At 41.6% G+C, this 27781-nt stretch overlaps 1 protein-coding gene and 2 pseudogenes across 6 annotated transcripts in view; all 3 read right to left on the bottom strand.

The window, feature by feature from the left end:
* Kdm4c (lysine demethylase 4C) overlaps positions 1-27781 on the bottom strand; it is a 370239-nt gene that overhangs the window by 263544 nt on the left and 78914 nt on the right. For all 6 annotated transcript variants that reach the window (XM_045149440.1, XM_045149418.1, XM_045149432.1 and 3 more), the window contains 2 exons: positions 25698-25812; positions 11055-11248 (listed from right to left, as the gene is read on the bottom strand). In XM_045149440.1, the coding sequence (XP_045005375.1) occupies positions 11055-11248; positions 25698-25812 (309 nt within the window). The remainder of the gene's footprint in view (positions 1-11054; positions 11249-25697; positions 25813-27781) is intronic.
* On the bottom strand, positions 15921-17194 carry LOC123460736 (annotated as a pseudogene).
* On the bottom strand, positions 21316-22253 carry LOC123460737 (annotated as a pseudogene).

Raw genomic sequence — 27781 nt, 5'->3', positions numbered from 1 at the left:
ATATACATTCTTTAAAGTTCATACCCATAGATTAATGCTCACTTTTGGCTAGAGAATCTTCTCTTTTCAGGTGGTGATGACCACTGGGATGATACAAAAGGTAACACTGTGCTGAGAAGAAATGACAGAGACATGTTCTGCACAGAAACATCTCCATCACAACCTCCAAGGCTCACGCTCAGGGTACATTGTGGAACAGGTGGCTGAAAGAATTTAAGAGCCAAAGGATAGGTAAGACTGCTTACAATGCAATTGTCCAGACAGAAACTGGCCTTGATATCCATGATCTCACAGTAGATAGTATTACCTTCCCAAGACCCTAATAATAGTAGTAAAAGATGATGACATCAAAATAAAATAGACTTGGGATGGAGAGGTGGCTTTGTGGTTAAGGTGTTTGCCTGCAAAGCCAAAGGATCCCAGTTCAATTCTCCAGGACCCATGTAAGCCAGATGTATAAGGTGGTGCATGCATCTGGATTTCATTTGCAATACATAGAGGCATTGGCACACCTGTTCTGTCCCTCTCCCTACCTCTTTCTCTTTCTCAAATAAATAAAGTATGTATTTAACAAAAGGACTTCCAGTTAAGATGGCGGCGTAGGTGCCACACCAAAGCAGCCTAGTGAGGGAAAAGACCAAAAAAAATCAGCAAAATACACACTTCTACTAAAAAGTGAGGTGTTTAGGATATTGGAATGGCACCGGAGAAGTAGAAGAGATCCAAAGCATCCAGAGCCCGCACAGGCCAGCAAAAGCGGCCCTAGCAGATCCCATGACCGCAGAGGTGCACCAGAAAGCCGCCAGGCTTGGCTTGAGCCGCAGGAAAAAGCCAGGTGAGGGGAGTTTCTACTCACAATGGCACTCTCCGCAACTCAAGAAATGTGAAGGGAGAATGGCAGTGCAACGGAGGAGCAGATCACAAGGTAGAAGAATACCTGGAACAGCTAGAGAACTAGAGCAACATTGGCTCCCTGCCTCCCCCACTGCCTGTGCCCAGCCCCAACCAACAGAGCAGCGGTCCCAGGACCCGGCCAAGCAACTAGAGCCAACAGCAGCACCCAAGCAGGAGCAGAGTCCAACAGCAAGCAATACCAGCGGCTCCAGCACCAGCAACAACGGCCCCAGCAACAGCAGATCCAGCAAGCAGCTTTAGCAGCAGCGGTTACAACAGCAGCTTTAGAGGCAGCAGCAGGGGATCCAGCAGTGGCAGCTACAGCAGCAGCAGCAGCAATGGAGCCAGCAGCGGCAGCTTCAACAGCAGCAGAAGTGGTTCAAGCAGCAGGGGTGCCGATCTGCAGGGCCACAGTTGCCAGGCTCGGTTTGCCCCACAAGAAAAGCCAGTGTCCAGCTCCAGAAATCAGAACAGTGGCCCAACAACCCAGCCAGCAACTTGACTGAGACCAAAATCATCCAAAAAGGTAACTGGGATTGCACCAGGGAAGGGTGTCACTTGATCACAAGCTGACTTGGATCCCTCAACGGACCAGAAATCGTAACCTCTTTGTAGATGATTTGGTTGTTATAATACCTATTCTTACATAAATACTCGGTGCTGTTTTTGATTGAATGTATACAGTGTTTAGTTAAATTTTGGTATCTACCTGTATTTTATTCCACTCAGCCTACTTGAATACTCTCTTAGCAGACAAACTCAACCTCTAGGAACACCTTTGTACTCTGAGAGCCTTAAGAGCCACACCTAACACCTTAAGCTCCTACCCTGAAGATATATCACATCAGATTAACTGATACAGCTAAGAATACCCAGCTAACTAGAAAATCCAAGCATTAACTTAATCCAAGATGCAAAAATATATACATTATTAACACAAGAAACACTAAAAAGCAAGACAATATAATATAAATCCATCTAAAAGTATTAATGCATCAGAAATGACTTTCAGTGAGAACGAGTTAGGTTGGTATTGTATATATGTAAGTAGAAGGATTGAGATGGGAAAGTAATATGATGGAGAATGGAATTTCAAAGGGGAAAGTGCAGGGGGGGAAGGGTATTACCATGGGATATTTTTTATAATCATGGAAAATGTTAATAAAAACTGTGAAAAGTTAAAAAAAATAATAAAGAAACTCTAGTGCTGGAGAGATGGCTTAGAGGTTAAGCACTTGCCTGTGTGAATCCTAAGGACCTCAGTTCAAGGCTCAATTTCCCCAGGAACCATGCAAGCCAGATGCACAAGGTGGCACATGGAGTACATTTGCAGTGGCTGGAGACCCTGGCACACCCATTTTCTATCTATCTATCTGCCTCTTTCTCTGTCACTCTCAAATAAGTAAATAAACAAAAAGAAAAAAAGAGAGATACTTGTGGAGATAGGGAGGGGACATGATGGAGTGGATTTGTGAAAGAAAAGTGGGGAAAGGGGGAATTATCATGGTTTATTGTCTGTAAGTATAGATGTAGTCAATAAGAAAAATTTTTTAATAAGGACAAAAGCCATCAAACAACTACTTAAAAGTAGGTGTGGTCTGGTGGAATCAGAAGGTTTTTTTGGTTTATTTGTTTTCTGTTTCAGATCTTGTTATCAAAACACAAATCAAGGCTGGAGAGATGGGTTAGTAGTTAGGCTTTTGCCTGCAAAGCCAAGGGATCCTGGTTCTACTCTCCAGGACCCACGTAAACCAGATGCACAAGGGGGCATATGCATCTGGAGTTCTGCAGTGGCTACATGCCCTGGCGTGCCCTTTCTCTCTGTCTCTGTCTCCTTCCCTCCCTCCCTCTCTTAGGAGTGTACCACTTACTCTCTCTCATCTCTTTCTCTCAAATAAAAATAAATAAATAAATTACCTTATAAAATCAAAACACAAATCAAAAAGTAAAAGATCTTGAGCTGGGGTGATTGCTCAGAGGCTAAAGGCTCTAGCTTATAAAGCCTGCCAGTGCAGGTTCAAATCCCTAGTACTTGTGTAAAGTCATATGCGCAACATGGAACATGTGCATGGATTTCATTTGCAGCAGAAAGAGACCCTGGTACCCTCATTCATATTCTCCCATTCATTCTCATTTATTCTGTCTCTCTCATGACTAAATATATAAAATATTTTAAGAACAGTAAGGTATCTGCAATATATTTGTAAAACTCACATTTTCTCCAAAAAAGAAACAAGAGAATGATTATAAAAGCCATTGTGAGCCAGGTGTGGTGGCATATGCCTTTAATCCCAGCACTTGGGAAGCAGAGATAGGAGGATCACTGTGAGTATGAGACTAACCTAGGACTATACAGTCAGTTGTGGGTCAGCCTAAGCAAGAGTGAGACCCTACCTCAGAGGGGGAGTGGGGCGACACAGCCATTGTTCACATCTCTAATCCTAGCATTTGAGAGGCTAAAGTAGGACGATTTAAGATTGGTTTGAGTTCAAGACCAGTCTGAGTTACAGAGTGAGTTCCAAATCAACCTGGTCTAGAGTGAGTACCTGTCTCAAAATTAAGAAAATAAAAATAATAAGAAGAAAACATTAAAAAATAAATTAAATGTACTGGAGAGATGGCTCAGAGGCCAAGGAGCTTGCCCACAAAACAACTAGGGTTCTAGTCCTCACTACCCATAAAAAGCCAGATACAAAAATTGGCACATGTGTCTTCAGTTCAGGTGCAGCAGTTATAGGTCCTGTTATGTCCATTCATTTATCCATCCATTCATTCTCTCCCCTTGCAAATAAATAAATTTTTAATAGAAATAAATTATAAACCCTCCAATTTTCTGAAATAATTCATTAACATGATAATGTTAAATAAAAACACATTTCTACTCAATAATTTCAAAAACAAAACTGGACAACTGTGGACTCTACAGTTGTGATTACTACTATTTTCTAATTACTCACTGTGGTAACAAGTTTTGGTACTTGTACACTTAATAAAATATTAACATTTTAAGTTATGAAACACTATAGTTAACTGTAGAAAATAAAACATTTCATACTTAATTTTCAGTTCTTAAAAATAGATGGATATGGAATGGGAACATGACTTAATGGTTAAAGGAACTTACTTATAATGTTTGTCAGCCTGGGCTTTATCCCCCAGCACCTATGTAAACGTGATACAAAGTGGTACATGTGTGGTACATATGTATTCATACACACACACACATGCACACACACAAAAAAAATTAAACAGATGAACATGAAAACGGAATGATGTTATGTAATCTCATGGCAGACTATCAAACTTCTCTTCTTAATAAGGCCCCCAGTGCCTTATCAAAAAGAAGTTCCTTAGCTGGGCATGGTGGTGCATGCCTTTATTCCCAGCACTTGGGAGGCAGAGGTAGAAGGATCACCCTGAATTAAGGCCACCCTGAGACTATGTAGTGAATTGCAAGTCATCCTGGGTGAGTTAGTGAAACTCTTAACTTAAAAAACAAAACAATAATAATAATAATAATTATTTCTTTGTCCCAGATCACACTCACTCTAAGAATACACTCTTCCCAAAGAACAAGCACCTTAACAAGGGAGGAAATGGGTCTCATATACTATGGGTGGGATGCCTGACCCTCTTGTGTCAACTTGGAGTATTCTAAGGAGCCTAGATAGCTTCAGAGTTGCTTAAAGTATCTGCCCAGGACTCTACTGCACTCAACTGCTCCTTCAGCCAGTGCTGCCTTCCCCGCTTCTTACAGGTGTCATTTTAAGAGCATGATCCTAGAAATCTCTAGCACACAAAGCTCGGAGACCTTTCTAAGAAATCTGAGCTGCAGCAATAATCATGAATATGCTTGCAAAGGTGTCAACTAAACACCAGTTCTGAAAAAGTATAGGCATTAGACCTCAAGAAATACAGCATGGGATAAGATGTTTGAGCTTCAAGCCTGCAAGCACACCAGACAAAAAGTCATCAGAAAAGAAACCTAGCTTAGAGCTCAAGCTCACCCCAGTGCTGTATGTAGCCATCTCCTGACAAAGAGACTCATGCAGCCAGCCATACATGTAAGCAGCCACAGAGAGAAAATTCCGGTGCGAAAAAATAAAAACCTTCACAAGAAGGGAGCTTCAGGGCTAGAGAGATGGCTAAGAGGTTAAGGCCTGCAAAGTCTAAGTACCAGGGGCTTGATTCCACCATACCCATGTAAAGCCAAAAGCACAAGGTGGAGCACGTATCTGGAGTTTGTCTGCAGTGGCTAAAGGCCCTGGAGAAGCCATTTATTCTCTTTCTCGGTCAGTCTCTTCCTTCCTCCCTCCCTCATAAATAAATAATGTACTTTTTTAAAAAGGACCTTCAGTAAGTAATTGAGTACCAGAAAGACCAAAGTTCTTTTCAATCTGGGATTCTAAACACAGTTCATTAGCCATATGCATAAAACTATCCTGTGCAATCAGAAAAACCACTTTTGTCTAAAATCATAATTACAAAACCTAAGGAAACCAAACTTGATTTTTAAGAAATCAGACTGCATACTTTTAATCTGTTGAATATTTGTAATTACAGCTAGACAATATTTTTTTTCTTTTTCCAAGAAAGAAGGTATTATGAATCATGAGTTGATGCCAACTATAGACGACTTAAAAGAAAAATTACTTCCTAATACCAACTTCTCAAAAACATTCAACAGATAAAACAGTCAACAGTAGTTGGATTTTAAGTACTAGATGATGCAATACTTATAATTTTGCGCTGAACAAGCATTCATGTATAAACTGTAAATTCCATAAAGACAACCATATCATCTTCATGCACCTAAGCTTAGTACACTACACAGGTGTGTGTGCAATGAATATTTAGTAAACAAAATAAGAAATTATACCCAGATGCAATACTTTATGACAGGATCGAGCACTATTCCAAAGAAGTCAGTCATTTCTCAGAGATACGGAATTAAGTACCTTCATAAGTTGATATTGAACACTATGCCCATATGAAGAGGCCTGCTCATCTAGAATTTTCCAAAGCCAATTTCCCAACAATTAGGGAAAAAAAAAAAACTTCAAAGGGAAATATGAGTAGAATTTCATTTACAGTGAACTTTCTTTTTTCAAATTAGACCATTCATGAATAAAAAAGTCTTAAAGGAGTCAAAAACATTTGGATTACAGAGTTCTATGACAATTAATTATAAGAAGGTACTGAAACATTTTCAAGGTGATTTGCAATGAGTGAAGTTTACTCTGTAAGACAAAATTTCTAGGCCCAAAGTGAGGTCAGGGAAAGAAATTAAGTAAAGGTAAGGTAGAGAGAAGGCTAATCAAAATCTAAAAGGAGAGCAGGAGAGATGGCTTAGCAGTTAAGGGCTTGCCTGTGAAGCCTAAAGACCCCGGTTCAAGGCTCCATTCCCCAGGACCCATGTTAGCCAGATACACAAGGGGGCACATGCATCTGGAGTTCCTTGGCAGTGGCTGTTGGCCCTGGTGCACCCATTCTGTCTCTCTCTTTCTTGCTCTCTATCTCTCTCTGTCTATCGTTCTCAAATAAATAAATAAAAATAACAACAACAAAAAAAGCCCAGTTAAAAATCTAAAAGGATATAAATATATCATATGGAATCCTACTTTTTTGGACAATGGAACTCTCAGGAGCCATAGATTGTTGCTGGAAAATTTTCAGTGCCAGGGATGGGATACCTTCCAGTAAGTTGTTGGCCAGGGAGGTCCCTAAGGCCCCCAGTACATTATAGGCCACTGCCGAGGCCCATGGTTTCCCACCAGGAATAGATGGTAAGATCCTATTGCTGAAGACTCCGCATACTTGGGCTACAAGGCCACTGAGAAATCCTGCTGGAACTGAGCTGACAACCTCCTCCATGTAGACCAGCTGACAGAAAGGTGGAAGAAGCCAATATGCATGCAGCTCAATGGGAGAGAGAGAAATCATCAGTGAAGATACTCAACAGTGGACACTGCAAGCCTTATAATTGGCCAGCCAGGCCGAATGAGTCAACGAGTGCAATAGTGGCATGTCTGTCATTTGGAAACCAACTACCTTCTAACTGGACTGAAGGCCCACTCCATGGGAGGAAATACATCCCTGATACTGAAAACTTAAAACAGGGGTAGTCATGAGCCCTAGGGGTATAACATCTGCTACTGTCTGGCTAAATGTATATACTATGCTCACCAAACTGCCCAGTAAGCACTTCTCTTAATGTTCATACCCTTATATTAATGCTACTCTCACTTTTGGCAGAGAATCTTCTCTTTTCAGATAGCAGTGACCTTGGGATGACTCAGAAGGCATCATGGTGCTGGAAAGAAGTGACCGGAGTTGTCAGTACTGTAACATCTTGATCACACCTTCCAAGGCTCAGGGTCTAATGTGGAAGATGTGACAGAAAGAATGTAAGAGCCAAAGGAAGGGTAGGACTCCTTAAAACGTGTTCCCCCCAGACACAAAATGACCTGGATATCAATGACTTCACAGTGCCTGACACTACCTACACAAGACCATCATAAGAGGAGGAAAAGATCATGACATCAAAACAAAAGAGACTAAGATGGGGAGGGGATAGGGTGGAGAATGGAATTTCAAAGGGTAAAGTGGGGGGAGGGAGAATATTACCATGGGATATTTTTTATAATCATGGAAGCTGTTAATAAAAATTTGAAATAAAAAAGAAAGACAAAATAATAAAAAAAAAAGAGAAAATTTCTATACAGCTTTTTTACAATCAAAACTTCTTTAAGCAGGTCATGGTTGCACACACCTTTATCCCAGGGGGAGGGAAAGAGAAAGGGAGGGGAAGGGGAAGAAAAGGGAAAGGGAAGGACAGGGTAAGGGGAGGGAAAGGGAAAGTTGTCAATCAAAAAAAAAATAGAGAAGGAAAAAAATAAAAAACAATCCCTAAGACTAGAAGGCTGTAAAGAAACAACAGAGGCATTCAGCCCCAAACAAGCCCAACACCTCCCCTGATGCATGTACTCCCCTTAGCTCAGATGGCCTTGAAGGACCAGAAACCATCTGGGGTATCCTCCCTTAGACAATCCAGCTGAAGAAACCTATCCGGAATAAGGACACAAACATCTACAAGTTCCTTATCTACTGCAACTAGTCCAGTCTGTTTTCCTTAGGATCCTCCTTATAAGCTTGCACCCCAAGCTGACTCAGTGCTTCAGCATTCATCATGCAGGAAGACTGCTGCCTCTTGTTGTACCTCTCAATAAACAGTCTGTCTGTAGAGATCAAAAATAAATAAAAATAAAGCATATCTTTAAACACAGAAATAAAATTGTAAATGGACTCTCATTTCCACAGCTCCAAAGCTGAACCTACACCCACTACTAAACCCACTAAGGTGGAAGAAGTACCATGCCCTCTGTACCTCAACAGATCAGAGGAGGTGATAAGGATGTAGCAGTTAGACCTGGAGGACTGAGCTTCTGGAAGATCAATAGTCCTGCCACTTTCCACTGACCAGCAACAATGGCATTCATTGGAAGTGTCAAAAGCAGCAGCAACAATAGAATTGTTTCATAGTTATTGACATCTGTTCAGATCTCCAACTATTCTATATAGTCACTCATTTCTAGAAAAAAAAAAATATTCTTGGCATTCTGAGGTTCCTCTGAGATCATACTTCAGAGAAAACTAACTTCCAGGAGTATTCAAGATGGCAGACAACATGAAGGCAAAATCTGCCAGAATCTCCAGAGAATATGCTACATAAAGCTGGGTAGCAGTAGTCATAAGATCTGGGTGACTCCAAAATAGGAAAAGTCCAGAGGATATCTCAGCAGAATTGGCATAGTCTGGGAAGATCCTCACTCCCAGTGAGAAGAGTCAAGCTTGACAGAGAGAACTTCAGAATATGAACACAGTACTCTCAACCACAGGTACTTTAAAAAGAAAATTTAAAGAGAGTTAAAGAAAAAAAGCAAAGAGATAATGTAGCTAAAAGTTGGATACACCAGCATTAGAGGGAGAAGAGAAGCTGAGAAAATCCTCCACCCTAAGCATTTAACTAGTACAGTAGTAAAACACAAAACTCATTTTGCAATATGCAATTTTTTTTTTCAATATGCAATTTTTAAAAACCCCTGCTGAGTCTGAGGATGGACAGTCCTGGACCCTTGGTAAACAACACTATGGGGAAATTCAGAGCAAGCTTCACAAGATTATTCACTGAAATCTGGCCAGCACAATACCTCAAAGCTGCAGGCAAGAAACTGCGAGAACTCCACAGCACTCATTAAGGAAGAAATCAGTCCAGAGACAGCCAGAGCGGATACATGTCACCAATAGCATGAATAAACAGGGGATCTAGCAAACTATGAAATTAACCACCCAGACAAGAAATACACACTTATGCAATAGTAGTACACAGCCTCTGCGGATAACCAACTATTCTCTAACTGGATCTAAGACCCACTCCATAGGAGGAAATTCATGACTGGTACTAAAAACCTAGTCAAAAGCTTTTGACTGGGGAGATAATAGGCCCTAGGGAGGAAGCTACTGCTGTTGTTTGGCCAAATGGATAGGTTGTGCACATCACATTGCCCTCGAAATATTTGTGTATATGCCCATAGCCTAGTGCTGTTCTCACTTTTGGACAGAGAAGCTTCTTTGACGTTGGTGACTATTGGGGAGACTCAACACCAAACAAACAAAAACAATAATATCAAAATAGAAGAGGGACTAGTTGGAAGGATTCAGTGTAAGGGGGGGAAAATAATATGAAATTATGAGCAAAATATATATTATATGCATTATATAAACACTGTCAGTAATGTTTTAAAACTTAGTGACCAGTTAAATGTTTCTTTTCATAATTACTAAGATAGTAGGAATTATTTACATTTTATAGTACCACACAATTTACCAAGCACTTTTATAGTCTATATACCTGGTCCCTCCTAGAAATCCTGTAAACTGACAAAGGGTATCCACTTGGCTATGAAAGAAACACATGATAAAAGGAAAATAGTGATCTACCCTAAGTCATTCCACTAGTAAGCCAACAGACTGGAATTTTAAAACAGGTCTTGTGGCCCCAGAGTCAATGCTTCTTCCAAGAAAATAAATACTTTTCCCCTGCCAAAATAGTTTTCTATATGCTTACACTTAAACTAATCATTAGCACTTCTACAGTACAAATCGGTATTCTTGAACACGAACTCACTTAGACCTGGCAATCATTGCCACAAGTGTCCTCCTATGGGCTTCTGCCTGGGCCTATATATATCTGCAATAATACAAAAATCTCAACAAACTTAGTATTCTTAATAGGTGCATTTCAGACAATCCACATAACATGTCCACTATTTCCTTACTGGTTCTGAAATTGACTCCTTCAAAACAACTTAATACTCTCCTGATTCTACATAGCATTAATTCCAGAATAAGAATCCTAGAGGCAGGATAATTCAACAGGTTGAAAAAACATAGTTATCAATTTCATGGCACACATAAACAGGTTTTCAGGTCAGTAGTGAGGAGGAGAAAAGGAAAGGTTAAAGGAGTGGTTAAAACCACTGGTAAGATGCAAAAACAGGTGTTTATCGTAGGGGTACAATAGGGTCTGGAATTTCTTGAGGAAAAATCTCTGATCTACACAGAAGAGGAGAGCACAGAAGATCTGGAAGGAGGGAAGAAGACATGGGCAGTCTTTGCAGTAATCATACCATAAACTTAGTGCATGAACAGAAAACTGAATAAGAAGGAATAAACTATAGTGTTAAAAATAAGGAAAAGGACACCAGGGGACAGATAAGTGCAGCACACAAGACATAGTGAAAAGTAAACTAAGACAGAGATCCAACTAAGAAGTGGACAATTGGAGAAGCAAATGAGTGTCTACATACAAACCTCTCATCACCTAGTCATTTTCTCACTTGGTTAAGTGAACAAAACTATTCCTATAACTCATCACTAATCATATGTGAACATTAAAGATTATTCTTGTTAAGCTTATGCTATCATGAAGAAAAGTGAGTGCACTGGGCAGAAAGGAAGATAATAATTATAGCCAAAACTTTCCATATAGCTCATAAAAAAAAAAGAAATCCAAACTGAACAATGAATTTTCTTTAATATATGCATAATACCTAGATTTTACAAATTAGAAGCAAATGAATATTAAACAAGTAACTTGCCAAGACTTGGGCTCTCCAAAGTGGAGATAATTAATGCTGTAGAGATCCATGTCCTCGGTGTGCCATGCAAATGTGGTTTTCCACATTCCAAAGTAGAGATAAGGAGTATTGACACCCTCGATAGAAATACCGCACTCTTCTTCAACCACATCTAAGACTGTATTGAGATGAGCTATGTTCCATTCATTCACACCCTGAAGCCAAAGAAGGGGGAGAAAGAGTGAAATCAAGTATTAATGATTCAAGAAAGATAATATTTACTAAGCAAATTATCATCTGCCAATTATTATACTTTGTGTTTTAATTACTGGAAAAATGTAAAATAATCATTATTCAAAAGCTACATATTAATATAAAACTACTATTGGCATATTCTGTTTCTATACATTAATAAAGTTATATTAAATAATTTCATGGTTTCAAATGGAAATGAAAGGATTCCCCTTCTTACATGATGTTAGCAAAAAATAAAATAATAATTATTAACTTAAAGAAGATGTCCTGGTATATGATAGCCATGTTTGGCACATCTTTTTGTTTTCTTATTTGTTTCCTTTCTGCCTATTAGTCTGGAAGTAATATTCAACATCAAATATCACCTTAAAAAACCATTAAGGAATGGGAAGATGGTTCATTAGTTAAAGGCATGTGCTTGCAAAGCCTGTGGGCCCAGGTTCAATTCTCTAGCATCCACATAAAGCCAGATACACAAAGTTGTGCATCCATCTGGAGTTTGTGTGCAATGGTCTGTCCTGGTTTCCTTTCTCCTTCACTCCCTTCCTCCCTCTCCCCCTCCTTGTGGCCTGATATAATGGTGCCTGCCTGTTTTATCAGCATGTGGAAGCAGGAGGGAGGAGAATAAGGAGTTCATGGTCACTCATAGTTACATAATGAGTTCAAGACCAGCCTGGGCTACATGAGAACACACCATAAAACAAAAACCAAACCACAAAGTTAAAGCAATAGGAAAAGATTCTGACTTTATAATAATTTATTAATCAAAGAACTAATGCACTAGTTCACAACTGCTTAGAAATTTTTTAAACTATGTACCTTCCCCACAGGCACATATCCATACTCAAAACAATCCTATGCAAATAATACCAGGAGCAAATAAATAAAGGAATGCCTCAGGCTAGTAGTACATAATAACAATTAATTGCACTTCTAGGGACTAACTTGTAAACTCCGTGTTTCCTATTGTGGTTCTTTAAAAATATTGCACATCCTCCTCCTCCATATCCTCTTCTTCTCTCAGTAAGAGTTGTCAACAAAGAACCAAGAAGCTGAAGGTGAAAAGTGACAGATACTAAGCTGCTAGGTTTTCCCTACTCAGAGGTATGACCATCCTACACCAACACTAGCAAAGCCTATACTGCAAGCTGCTTCACTCAAGGACTGTTAATAGAAGTGAACTAGTGTAACAGCAGTTTCCACTGGCCCACACTGATTGGTAGGAATTCAGAATTTGCTGAATACTTCAGTTTAAAACATCACATCTCCATAGTCTGCACACCAGCTCAATCCCAAAGACAAATGCCTGTCCCCACACTATGCACCCCTTGCTAAGCTCTTCCAAATGATGTTCAGCAGGTTGTTGGGATACATTTATCATCATCATATCCCCAGTAGCAGGTACCTTCTGCCTACCCCCAGCTCTCAACACCCTAATTACCCAACAAGCATTCTAGGTCTGTCTATACCATTTGTCAAAGCAACCAAACATCCATGTTCTGAAATCACTCCCCATTTTATCATAACTTAGGCACATATATGTGAGAACTTTATCAGGATCTTTCCTATCAATTACTGGATATTCATCTTTTTGTAGTTACCTTCTCATTGCTGGGACAAAGCACATGACCAAAAGCAAGTGATTGGAGGAAAGGTTTTCTATTTTGGTTCACAGTCTCAAGGGAAACCTCCATGATGACAAGGCACAGCATGCCATAAGCAAAGGCTACACATTGCCTCCTTGCCACATCAGATGGACACCAGCAGAAGGAATGTGAGCTGAATTCTGGCAAGGGGAAGCTAGATATGACACCAATAAGCCTGCCACCAACAACACACCTCCTCCAATAAGGCTCCACCTCCAAAACTGCCATTAGCTAGGAACCAAGCATTCAAAACACATGTCATTATGAAGACATAAGATTCAAACCACCACACATCCTATCAGGAATCATATGCAACTGAACAGAACTGAAATAAAATCTCAATACCACAACCAAAGTGAGAAGCTGCCTGAGGACCAGGCCATCCTGGATTCCCTATATAATGATGACACTCCAAAACCAGAGAACTGAATGACAATAGCAGGATGTCACCTTAGAAGCATCATCACATATTTATACCCAAAATGCACACAAATAAATCAAGCTTCACACTAGCCCAATTTTTTTCCTGAAATATTTCCAATATAATACCTATTCTACCTGATACAATAGTACTTTTGGCCTTATTTTTATCCTGTTTAGACCATCCCCAAAAAGTTCTGAGAAACACTACTGTGTAGACACCAGAGGTTCAAGATGCCTATTCAACTTTATTGAACATTATATTTTCAAAACATTATTTGAAAATAAAAATAAAAATAACATAATACATTTATATCCCATAAAATAATACTATGATCAGAATACCACATCAGGACTTATTATGGCAGAAAATTGCCTGAATGCCTTAGACTATTACTAACAAAAAAAAAAAAAAATCTGAACCGTAGGGTGTATGAGTGGGTAGATAAATTATGTTCATGTTTACTGTCATAATAGATATGTAAGTGTATTGTCACCAAAACAATCACATAGACATAATATAATCTAAAACCAAACAAGGGCTAGAGAGATGGCTTAGTGGTTAAGATACTTGCCTGCAAACCCTAAGGACTCAGGTTTGATTCTCTAGGTCCCATGTAAGCCAGATGCACAAGGTGGTGCATGCATCTGGTGTCTGTTTGCAGTTGCTAAAGGCCCTGGCACACCCATTCATTCTCTCTCCATCTCCCTCTCTGTATCTCAAATGAAAAAATAAAAAATAGAAAACAAAACATTGAAAATATTCCTTCTAATGAAGACAGACTAGAGAAGACTAAAATTATGAAGGAAAGAAGAATTCAAACTTTATGAAGTAATAAACAGAGTTGGGTGTTCTGTTTGTTTTGATCTACTCTGTTCTATTTTGTTTTGTGACTCTACCTGACTTATCAGCACATGATAGCCTTGCATTTGTACTTCCTGCCTCTCCCTACCACAGTGCTAGGATTACAGGCATGTTTTACTATGTGTGGCAGGTATTTTATACAAAGACATAGCATCCATCATACCATAGAAAAAGGGGAGGGTCTTTTGTACAAGTGACAATGGGGTGCTCAGCACTAAGTAAGACACTTCTATCATACCTTCTAAGGCTTTCTGAAGGTAACTGACATGACTGCCCTAACTGAACTAAAGGTAACCACAGACAACAAAAACTAGACAAAAGACAACCTAGCCAGTTCCCCTTTGTTAACCTTTTTCCTTCCAAAGATGATAACTTTTTACCTTGTTAATGTGTCATGTGTGTTCATGACTATCTTCATGTGAGTGCAGGACAGCCCATGTTTAAACAGCATAAAACAAAACTCAGGGAAGGGAAGGTGAAGAAGGGGAAGGGAGAGAAGAAGAAAAGCAATCACGACATGAATATGATCAAAATACAGGTATGAAGATGTAAAAAAAATAAAGTTCTTTAATTCTCCTCTCAAAAACAGTTGTGCCAGGCATGGTGGCACATGCCTTTAATCCTAGCACTTAAGAAGCAGAGGTAGGAGGATCACCATGATTTGAGGCCACCCTGAGACTACATAGTGAATTCCAGGTCAGCCTGGACTAGACTAAAACCCAACCTTGAAAAACACAAAAGAAAAAAAAAAAAAAAGCAAAAAGCAGTTGGTCTTGCTTTCATATCTTTTTTTTTTTTTTTTTTCCCAGAGCTGTCAACAGAACTTTATTCATCAGGAAATAGGCAGACCTCAGGTTGCTGCATGCCCTTCTGTTTGGACCCTAGTGAATGTGCGCTCTGCCCTCCCCAATGCCAGGGAGAGACAGGGAGGAATGCCATGTTGGGTGTGAGGAGGAACAAGTAAAACCTTGGTGATCCTTCTGAAGTCGGCTCCCGCACAGCTGGGCACCTGAGGGTGTATGGTCCCATAGCCAGGTATAGATGCACTTCCCCTATTCAGGAGTAAACTCCTGATTCCAGATTTTGGATCAGGTTGGGAGTCTAAAAGATCGTGACAGGCAGAAGTGGTTCTCAGGGCATCTGAGGGATTCAACTCCCAAACCTACCAGTTCACAGAGGTTCTAGCCAAACATAAATATTCAAGGTCACTGCAAAACAAGAAAACCAAAGAATATAAAAAACAGGATCTCGCCAAGATCCTTGAGTTACCAAACTACTCAAATGACACTGGTGTGTTGTGGATACAGAAGTTGGGAGAAGAGGGGAGACAAAAAAATTCCCAATAGGAAAAAACAGAAGCAGAGAAGGGTAGGCCCAGAAGCTGGTATCTAGGTAGGCCCTGGGCAGGCTGGAGGACAGCCCACTGCATCCAGTCTCAAGGCCCTTGCATAGTGACATAACTCACCATCCTCAGCATCACAGGGACCCACGGAATTCACAGTAACCATCATCCTGCACCACCGGATCAAAGTCTTCCAGAATATCCCATCTTCATGTCCTGAATGTATGGCGTGGGGCTTGGTTTGGCAGGGCAGCCATTGGGCCTAGAGGACTCGGGCCAGAACCCTGAGTGGTGTCCAGTCTGTCCCAGAGCAGAGGCCTGTGAAAAGCGAGGTGGGAGGACAGGCAGGCAGGCAGTCTTCAGAGGTAGACATTGATGGTCTACAGGATGCCACGGTGGCAGAGCGGGCAGTTGCGATGGTAGACAGGGTGGCACATAAGGATCTCAGTGAAGGCCTGGCACAGGCCCAGGTGCTGGCAGGGCAGAAGCAGTACAGTCTTGCTCTGGTCCTGGCAGATCACACACTTCTTCCACTCCTCTTGCTCCTTCAGCAACTTTCTTGGGTCTTGCCCAGCTGTGGGTTCCTCCTCACTGAGTCACTCTTGGCCAGCGCAGGTGTAGCTCTGATGGTCCTGACCGACTCCGCTTCTGTTCCAGTGTCCTCTCCCTGGGTCCTGAATGAAAACACCCTGCGAGGGCCACCCTGGGGGGGCCCCAGGTGCCCCTCCCCGGTTCGGCAAGCTGGCCACCTATAGGCTACGGCTCCAGATTCGCTGCCAGGCCTCCAAACCCAGTGCTAGACCAGACAGCCGCACAACATCCTCTCGGAGCCTGTGGTAGGATGGCCGGGCGTGAAGCTAAGCGCTCGGGTGGCCAGTCTCAAGGTAAGGTCCGGGTTCAACACAGTCACGGTCACTGCCAACACACAAGCCAGCAACATCAACCCAGTGAGATTGAAAAGCACGAAGCTGGCCAGGAAACGTACAGCCGAGGCCAGCAGCTCCAGCGCTAGCTGACAAGGGGTCCAAAGGAGGATGGGCACGGCCACAGCACTGCTGGAAATGTGGGCAAGGAAGGCGGCCAGCACATCTGTCATCCTCCACAGAGGCCCCATCACCTCATCCCACAGGGCCAGCACCACGGAGAAGAGGTTCTGAGTGCCAATGAGGCAGATGTTGACCAAGCTGTTAATCACATAGGCCACCAGACTCATGGCAATGGCACAGATGTCGCAGGCCTGGTGCAGCAAAGCATGGCCATTGGAGAGCACACCGACGATGCCTCGATTCAGTATCTCCCGGCTCCGCAGCGCCCCATGAGAGGCCGGGTGCCCCAGGAGCTTTAGGCTCTCCAGGCTAGAGAAACAGCTATACACCAGAGTACACAAAGCCTGTAATCCCCCAAAGGTGAAGCGAACCAACGCTTCGATCAAGGCCAGCAACGAAAGCAGGACACCTCGGCCCAAATGCAGAAAACTAGCCAGTACCCTGTGCAGCAGCTTGTAGATGAAGGGCAGGAGCCAGGCCACGGAGGCCAGGAGGGAGGACACCAGCAGGAAGTTGAGATCCAACACCAAGGTCAGCAGGTCCAGCACCAGGCCCACCCCATTCAGTACCAGGTACACAGCCTCCATGGTAGGACTAGAGCTGCATTCAGTGGGAAGGCCGGCTCCTCAGTGAGCTGTTGTCTAGACTGCCAATATCTTAGGGGGTTGGAGAGTCATTTGGAAGGGAAATGGGTCTCCAACCAAGGGAGACCAAGATGTCAGGAAGCAGGTTAGGGGGAGCCCGGGTGTAGAAGGAGGGCTGGCTGGGACAGAAGAAGCCAAACATCTCTAAAGTGATGGCGAGTAGAGACTGGAGGAGATACCTCAGCTTAAGAAGCCTCGCACTGGGTGCCGCGGGTGGGCACGGGGCAGACCCGGAGGAAACTGGGCACGGCCAGAGCCGGGGTCGGGGCCGGGCGGGGGCGGCGCAGGCTGGGCGTGGGCTCGCGATCCAGCTGCGCAGGTGCCCCTGTCCCCGCTCGGCCCCTGTCGTCCTGCTCGTGGCACTCGGCACCCAAACGGGGAGAAGACGGGGGAGTCGGCCTCGGTGAACCCCGAACGTGGCCGCGGCTCCGCTGGGCGCCGCCATCTTCTGCCTTGCTTTCATATCTTTAAAAAACATTATAGCAGGGTTGGAGAGATGGTTTAGTGGTTTTGGCACTTGCCTGTGAAGCCTAAGGACCCAGGTTCATCTCCCCAGAATCCATGTAAGCCAATGCACATGCATCTAGAGTGGTCAGAGGCCCTGGTATGCCCAAATCATTCTCCCTCTCTCTAAAGTAAGTAAATATATTTTTTAATTATACAGCAAAATCCCTGTGCACAATTTGTATGTATTGATTAAAAATCACATTTGTTATGAGCAAGAAAGTGAGAGAGAGAGAGAGAGAGAGAGAGACAATTGGCATACCAAGGCCTCAGTCACTGAAAACAAACTCCACACCCATCTTGTGCACATGCATCACCTTATGCATCTAGCTTAGATCACAAGCAAGCACCTTAACCACTAAGCCATCTCTCCAGCCCTAAAAACCAATTTTAAAGAAACACAGTAAGAGGCTGGAGAAATGGCTTAGCAGTTAGGTACTTGCCTGCAAAGCCAAAGGACCCAGGTTCAACTCCCCAAGAACCACACAAGCCAGATGTACAAGAGGGCACATGTGTCTGGAGTTCGTTTGCAGTGGCTGGAAGCCCTGACATGCTCATTCTCTATCTGCCTCTTTCTCTCTCCTTCTCTCTCTCAAATAAATAAAGATATTTTTTAAAAAAGAAACAGTAAGGATGAAATGAAGATTGCTTGGAAATATGGAGAATGATGGCCTCTACCTAAAATGGATCAGAACTTCAAATACACATTCCTTGCCAGGTGTGATGGTGCATGCCTTTAATCCCAGCATGTAGGAGGCAGAGGCAGGAGGATAGCAGCAAGTTCAAAGTCACCCTGAGACTCCATAGGTCAGCCTGGGCTAGAGTGAGACCCTACCTCAAAAACACACAAACAAATACACATTCCTTGTCAAAGTCCTCGTGCAAACCTGAAGAAATGAACAAGTCTTGCTGGGTCAGTGAAGACTTTGAGACTAACCCAAGAGAATCGGTGCTCCAGAATACACAATGTATTCAAAGCTCTTAAGTACACTTCTTGCTGACTATATAAAAAGAATGGAAAGAGGGTCTCTTCTATGGCATCAAATGACCACAAAGACTCCAGGCAACTGAAATTACCAATGATTTTATGATAACCAGCTAAACACAGCACTAAAACTCTGGGTTTCACATTGTTCCACAATTTTTCCCTAACACTACCCTACAAATACCCTTCACATGTACTAAGCATACCCAACCCAGTGCCTACAGACAGCATCCTTATCTGCTCTTCTGGTGACTACCTGGCTCTTTATAGGCTTCTGCTGTGCACAATATTTACACCACCCGTGGACACCTAGTCTGCTTAATCCTCAAGGAACCTACAACTCATTACTATTAACTAGTACCGTTCATTGGCAAATACCCAGTATTCTCACAATACTAGATCACAGCTGACTACAAAAACATATTCCAAACAGATTTCCTGGTTCATTAATTGTACACATCTAAGTTTATTTAAGTTGTGAAATTTAATAGGTGACAAATAAAAATAAGTTCTAATACGAACATGCAATCTAAGTTGGGTGTAGTAGTCCACGCCTCTAATCCCAGCATTTGGGAATTAGAGGTAGGAGGACTGCCATGAGTTCAAGGTCAGCCTGAGACTATATAGTGAATCCAGGTCATCCTGGGCTAAATAAGCAAGACCCTACCTCAAAATGAATAAATAAATAAATAAAGCAAAGAAAGAAATGTGCACCCTACTCACAAGGTGTGCAGTCCCCAACTGTCTTGTGCAGCATTCTGCATGCAAAGTGTGTGCCTGGACAGTCCCAACATCAATAGCTCCTTCTTCAAGAGACAATGCAATCTATTCTGTGTATGTACTCCTTATAAATTCTTCCAGACATGTGGTATGCTGCCCACAGTGACCCACTCATCCCCTTCATGTACAATACATTCAAGGACACAGCTATGTACTCCAGTATCAGCCCATGTCTGGGCTTTCAATGTTTAGCCCTGAACAACAACCCCCACAAGCATCCAGCTCTGCTTCCCTGACAGCCCCTCTCTGAAAATTCACCTTCCAGTACAACAGAACATTGTGACTACAATATTCATCGGAACTACCAGCACCTTCCCTAACATAGGCAATGTAAGCTAAGATTTCATTTAGAACACAGCAGCCATTATATGCTCAAAATGAAATAACTGTGGATTAACTAAACGACTAAAAGCTCAAAGTCACAAATTCAGAGGCTAATAGCAAGCCAAAACATGTCTACAATAATAACATTTGCCTTGCATGTGAAATTTGGACAATACTCTACCTTCAATTTTTCATTTCAGGATAAATGATATCTTGACATGACAAAAATATACAATGGAAAGGAACTCTCTTGGAGACTCAGTGTAAACTGTTAATACCTCATTAGAACAACACAGGCTTAGAGAAATTTGTTGGCCAAGAGCACCATCTTGTGGATGAAGGTTTCTAAGCTGCCCCATTGTGCAAAGAATGACATCCATAGGCCAGTGAAAACAAGTCTTTCTAGAAAAAAGGTCCCCATGCCTTAATCAATAGCTATCACACAGAAGTGCTCATGATATGAAAAAATTCTAATGTAAAAGAAATCTAGAACTCACAAAAATTCACTACATTAGAATTTAGTTCCCCTTTTTGAAGAAATGTTCCTTATCCTAAAATATTTTCAACCCCTTTCCTTCACAGAAGATACTGAAATAAAAACAGAGCTTTAATAAAGAGATTGCTTGACACCGAGTGTGTAAGTATAGAGGTCAAATGTTCAGTGTTGTTTAATACACTCTTGTTATCTCAAAAGGCCACAAAGGAAAGCAAGTCACAAGTCAGGTGGTATCAATGGCCACTGCCACTCTGAGGTTAGCTGTGAACAATAATCTGGCCACCCTACTTTGGACTATGCAGATCCGACACTGACAATCAGACTAGGTAAGGATGGTTACATCCCCCCTGACTCCACTGTCTACCTGTCTCCTTCCCTCTTCACGTTGAATGTGTCTACTTTCCTCTGCTTATGAACCAATACAAATGAGATCAAGTTTAAGTCACTCTAGTAGAGAACAGCTATCCTGGGAAAGCATTCATAATGTCTTCAAACACAAGGGGGGTGGGATATCAAGATTAAACAATGTTAATTATCCCATATCTGCTTAAAAACAATGATGGAAGAGCCATGCATGGTGGTGCACAACCTTTAATCCTAGCACTCAGGAGGCAGAGGTAGGTAGATCCCTGTGAGTTCAAGGCTATCCTGAGACAACATAGTGAATTCCAGGTCAGCCTGGGCTACAGCAAGACCCTACCTTAAAAAACAAAAAAACAAAACAAAACAAAAAAAAATTGCAACATTGGTAGGAGAAAAAAACTCTAGAAATGGATGCACAAAAACTTTTTTTTTTCAAAATGTTAAGATTTTATTTACAAAGCTTTTTGTTGTTGTACAGAAAGTAAAAATGTTGTTACAATCCCAGTGTAACTGGCAGCCACAGACAGTTGACTCATCAATCACAGCTATCCACGCTACAGCAAGAGTCTTACACAAAAACATAACAACGCTTACAATTTTGTTGGGGTGAAGTTCCCAAGCTTGGTGGTGTATTACCAAGAGGGACTAAATGGAGGAAGGTGGAATGTCACAGGAACTATTCTTTGGCTCTTTGGGTGGGTGGGTGTCCTGGGGTTTGTATCACAGCTACCTTTCTTTTTTTTTAAACAGCAACCAAATCCATGAGCAGTCCAACCAATACTGAACATTTCTGTTTCTGTAGTTCATTTGGGTCTTAATCACCTTCTTCTTCATCATCTGTTTCTCTCTTTCTCTTTTCACCTTTCCCACTCTCTTCCTCTTCTTCATCTTCATCAACTTCTCCATCATGTCCACATTCTTCTTCCTCACTACTGACTTCATCTTCTCCTTCTACATCTTCCTCTTCATCTTCATCATCATCTTCATCAAACTCTTCCTCCTCACCATCTTCTTCCTCATCATCATCTTCATCTTCTCCTTCTTCATCCTCTTCCTCTTCATCCACAACATCCACCTCAGCATCTGAATCAGGGGCTTCCTGGTACTCTCAGCCATAGCCATCCAGGTAGGTCAGCTGGGGCAGGAGCTTGAAGACACTCTCTCAGTAGTCATTTAGGTTAGTGACCTCACAGATCCCGGCTTTTCAGACAATCCAACTTTTTTAAAGGTTCCAAGGTGCTGTTATCTTTCAGTGTATTTCGACTTAGGTTTAGATGTGTAAGATTTGGAAGTTCTTCTGCTAATATGTCCAAACCTCCAAAGATTCTATTGTCGCTGAGCTCAAGCTTTTTCAATTTAGGTAGCTTGGGTAGGTTTGAAACCAACAACAAACCTACACCTATTAAACAGATGAACTCTAAGTTCACAAATTTGGATGTTAGCCGCTCAATTTTTCCATCATTTGATTTGCAATGGTACAAGACAAGCTCTTGAACAGCTGCTGGGGTTTGGTTCCTCAGCTCCAGGTGGATCCTCTTCTTCATGTCCATGTTCCCCTTGTCTCCCCTCTTCAAATTTAACTTTCTGCGGGGGGGGGGGGGGGGGGGGGGAGGGGGGGCATCCCAGACTGCGTGGCGAGGGCCACTGGAAGGGGCTGGGTGGGGGGGGAGTGTGCCCGCGAGGAGCCAGGGCGCGGTCCGAGACGGCCTGCAGCGAGAAGCATGCGGAGTCCCGGGAGCCAAGTTACTGGAGGGAAGGGAGAGAAACCATGGAGGAAAAAGGAGGCTGGAGCAGGGCACTGGCCTCACTATCGCTGCCCCCGGCTGCGGGCCCGCACTGCGCTTAAACCGGCAACGCGGCCAGGGCTACACCAAGGGCAGGAGGGCCAAAAACTTTTTTTTTTTTTTTTTTTAAACAGGGTCTCTCAGTAGCTAAATATAGAGCAGGATCACAACCCTCTTGAGTCTAGTATTCAAGCATGTGCCAGTATACCTACCCACAAAATTTTTATGACAGGTACTCTGAATTTCAGCCCAAATGATTTTAAGTTTCTTCCTTATATATTGCTCTTGTTTTTATATATATGCTTACATTAGCAACAGGGTAATTTTACCTAAAAATGAACATACTTAAGATCATAAATGATGAAGAAAACTGAAAGAGATAAGGGGAACAAAGAAGGCCTCACTTGCCAAGATACACAAATTATTTTTTTTTAAAATTCCTCAAGATAGGAAGGGGCACTGTGCCAAGTTTTGTCTGCCTAAAGTATAGAGCCACCAGAAACTTAAATATAGTCACTTCTCAAACCTTTCCTAGTCATACTGAACTCATCACAGGAAAACAATCACATTTATTACTCTGTGATTCCTTATTCGCTCCTGTTTTTGCATTGTGTTTGGCCAGTAATCACAAATGATTATCTTCAGTATAAAAAGATTTTTTCCCTGTTTTGCACAATAATAAAAAGATAGTAAATTTGAAAAAAAAATCCCAAGCTAAGTAGGGTGGCCCATGCCTATAATCTTAGCACTTAGCAAGGTTAAGGCAGGAGGATCACAATGAATTCAAAGCTACCCTAGGCTAAACAATAAATTTAAGGCCAGCCTGGACTACAAATTGAGATCCTGTTTTGAAACAAATACAATAATCAACATTCAGCAAGCTACACAGTCTATTTTTCCATTGCAATGCACTAATCAATTCTATGACTATTTATGGCATTCTTTGCAGCAAACACTATTCTCAGGGACTCTGGTTGGATATTTGAGAAGTCATATGTCCCACAAGTAGACTCAAGTCTACAGGGAGGAAGGAAAAGATGGCATAACACAAAGTATGTTCTGAAAGAAAGGCAGAAAGGGAGGAATGGAGGGAAAAGGAAAGAAAAAGAAAAGGAAATAAAATAAAAAGAAAAAAAAAGTAAAATGGTTACAAAAGAACAGTGATAAAATGATAAAATAGCCACCAAACACTGGGCTGGGGAAGTAGCTCTCAACTGTTATTCCTGCTATGCTTGAAGCCCTGGGTTTAATCTCCAGCATTGCACAAGCCCAATACGGTGGTGTACACATGTAATGCCAACACGAAGGCAATGGAAACAGGTGCTTGCCTACAAAGCCTAACAACCCCAGTTTGTTTCCCAATGCCTTACATAAAGCCAGATGCACAAGGTGACACATGAACCTGGAGTCCATCTGCAGCAGTTAAGAGGCCCTGGCACTCCCATTCACATTTTCATTCTCATTCTCTTTCTCTTGTCTGTGCAAATAAATAAATTATAAGGAAAAAACAAAACACGAAAGTATTACTGTGAAGTCTGAATATTTACCATTGGAAGAAAAAGAAGTCTGTGGTAGGTAAAGAAGTTATAAGGGAACACTATGGTGAAAACATTTCCCTGGGATGTTAAAAGCAAATAATAGCCGGGCATGGTAGCACACGCCTTTAATCCCAGCACTTGGGAGGCAGAGGTAGGAGGATCACCATGAATTCAAGGCCACCCTGAGACTGCATAGTGAATTTCAGGTCAGCCTGGGCTTGAGAGAGTCCCTACCTTGAAAAACCAAAAACAACAACAACAAATAGCAAATAAGCCAGTCACGGTGGTGCACACCTTTAATCCCAGCACTCAGGATGCTGAGGTAGTATCACCATGAGTTCAAGATCACCCTGGAGCTACAGAGTGAGTTCCAGGTCAGCCTGGGCTGAAGTGAGACCTGGCCTCAAAAAAGCCAAAATAGATGGTTCGGCCATTAAGGCACTTGCCTGCAAAGCTTAACGACAGGGTCCAATTCCCCAGTACCCACATAAAGCCAGATGCACAAAGTGTCGCATGCATCTAGAATTTATTTGCAGTGGCTACAGGCTCTGGTGTACCCATTTTCTCTGTCAATCTCTTTTTTCTTTGTCTCTGTTTGCTTGCTAATAAATAAATAAAAATATTTAAAAGAAAATACATGGGTGTTCACCTTTCAATAGCCTCACATGTGTAAGGCCCTATGCTAGAATCTCAAGAAAGAAAGGTAGGAGGTTAAGAGTGAGAAGGGGAAGAAGGGAGATAAAGGAAGAGGAGAGAGGGAAATGGAGACAGACAGAGAGAAAGATTATAAACCTGTTCAAATGTTAACTTTTAGATGACTAGTGATAGACAAGAAAGACAACTCTAAAACACTGTTTTCATTGAAACACGATGAATATTTCCTGTTTTCATATCATTTTTATAATGTGCTGTGCTTATAGTATTTTAATGTAATGTATACATTAGCCAGAAAAACACATTACTATAGAACAATCTCAGTTATATGTACAATTAGCTTTGATTTGAAAAACACCAGCTGCAGAAGCCTACTGATGAGGAGAGATGTGGCTCAACTGCAATAATTCTCCACATGTAAGAAGCCCAGGCTTCCATCCTCAGAATAGCACAAACAGGGAGTGGTGGTGCATACAATTATCCCAAGAAGTAGAGAGGTGATTAAAAGTTCAAGGTCATTAACTACTGGGGAGTTCAAGGCCAATCTGCCTAAGATCAAACACCAAAATAAAAAGGTGTTGGGGGGGCGGGGAATGTCCTACTGAGAAGTATTATTTCCTGAATTTAAAGAAATAATAGGGGTTGGAGTGATAGCTTGGTGGTTAAGGCACTTACCTGCAAAGCCTAAGGACCCTGGTTCAATTCCCCACATAAGCCACATGCACAAGGTGATGCATGCATCTAGATTTCATCTGCAGTAGCTGGAGGCCATGGTGGGCCCATATCCATTCATTCAGTTATTCATTCTCTCTCTCTTTCTTCCTCTCTCCCTTTCCCCCTCTATCTGCCACTTTCTCTCTCTAAAACAAATAAATCAAAAAAATATTTTAAAAATTAAAAAATAAATTATGAAACACCGAAAAGCTCTAAGAAATAAATACTTCTCAGATTTCTAAAATGGTAACAGAAACACTAACAAAATGATCTTTTACAAAGCATACTATACATACAAATATACCTCATCATATATGCTCCCATTAATATCTGCGCCATAGATAGGTGCCACAAAAGTTAAATTTTTCCAGTATTTGCGCTCCAAATCTTCATAATCCAAGTACCTTGGGGTACAGTATCTGTAAAAGATAAACGAAAATAAAAAAAAAAAACAGTGAGATAATTTTAAAGTTTAAATTTTCCTCCATCCACCTGATTTTATTCACTGTCTGAACAAAAACACTTTAGACACACATAGTGCCAAATCTATCAAGTAAGTATACAAAATGCACTCATCACACTTAAAATAACTACACAACCTTCTTATATGCAGTAACTGTAAGGAACGTTTTCATAAAAATATCAATAGAAGCAGAAAATTAGTATGAAAGTTTTTGTTTTGTTTTGTTTTTTTGTTTTGTTTTGTTTTGTTTTGAGCAAGGTCTCACTCTAGCCAAGGCTGATGTGGACCTTCTAATTTTTTTTTTATTAGTTATGGACATACTTAGTATGGAAACATCTGTGTTGGTACCTTCTTTTCCTTCATCCCTGCCCCCTTTCTAAAGGAGGCCCTCCTCACTGGGGTCACAGGTTATCCCAGAGAGGACTGTGGGTTGTGTGTTGAGGGAGCAGTCAGTCACTGGGGAGAGGCAATGCCTCTGGGCATAATGTCCCAACTTGTAGCTCTCACAATCTTTCCACCCCTCTTCCACAAAATTCCCAGAGCCATGTTAGGTGTGCTTTAAGTCTGCTTCAGTGATAGGCTCTTAGGAGTCTCTGGATCTCTGCTTTGGTAGGTGTTGAATTGATGTGGACCCTCTTAATAGCCCCAGGCTGGCCTAAAACTCAGGAAATCCTCCTATCTGTCTTCTGAGATTACAGGCATAAACCACTACACCAAGCTTAAAAATAATTATCTCATCTTTCAAAATATTCCTAATGTTGTAACCATGATGCAAGGTTATTTACAGATTTTATTTATTTGTTTGGCAAGTGCATGTGGGGGTTACACACACTAAGACATGCAGGAGCATAGAGATCACAGATGCGTGCTGTACATGGGTGCTGGATGAATTGAACCTAGGCCAGAAAGCTTTACAGGCAAGCACATTTAACTACTGAACCATCTTCCCAGCCCCCATTTTACATATTTATATGTAAAAAAATATGACATGTGTAGAAAATTGAAAAAAGGCAACCTTACTAAAAATTAAGTCTACCAAATTAAAATTCCTTGCAGTTACTAAATTGGCAATGCCTAATGCATTAATGGAGGGAAAAAGTAAAACCTCATATACAGCTGATAGAACCTTTCCAGAATACAGCTTGTCAGTACATGTCAACAAAATATATACTATTGACCTTAAAACCTGACTCTAGGGCTAGAGAGATGGCTTAGCAGTTAAGGCTTTGCCTGCAAAGCCAAATGACCCAGGATCGATTCGCCAGGACACACACAAGCCAGATGCTCAAGGTGGTGCGTGTCTGGAGTTTATTTACAATGGCAGAAGGCCTTGGTACACACATTCGCTCTTATCTGCCTCTCTCTTGCGCGCACACACACACTCTCTCTGTATCTCTCTTTCTGCTTTTTTCCCTCTCTCTCTCTAATAAGTAATTTTTTTTAATCTGACTCTAGCAATTTGTCTGAACACAGACATATGTATAATGACAGATAATCCAGTTTACTGTAGTATTAACTAAAAACACAATGGACTAGTCAGAAATTAAGCATTTTATAAACTATAGAATCCAGGGGTTGGGGAGATGGCTCAGTCAGTAAAGTGCTTGGCACATAAGAGTGAGGACCTAAATTTGGATCTCATAAACCCACAAAAATGCCAGGTGTGAGAGCATACACCTATAACTCCAGGGTCAGGGAGGCAGAATCCCTAGGATTTACTGGCTGGCTAGAAAAGTCAAATTGGTGAGTTCTGAGTTCAGTAAGATGCTGTCTCAATACTAGTGGTGTCCACGTGCACCGCCACGTACAATCTCTTTATATGCAGCATTAGTAAGGAAATATGCCCACACACATACCGAACATACATATATGCATGTACACCAGCACATACAGAAACACAGAACATGAAATAAAGTATGTCTTTT

Source organism: Jaculus jaculus, chromosome 1 (assembly GCF_020740685.1).
Source record: "Jaculus jaculus isolate mJacJac1 chromosome 1, mJacJac1.mat.Y.cur, whole genome shotgun sequence".
Lineage (NCBI taxonomy): Eukaryota > Metazoa > Chordata > Mammalia > Rodentia > Dipodidae > Jaculus > Jaculus jaculus.
This window is presented reverse-complemented; position numbering and strand designations above follow the sequence as displayed.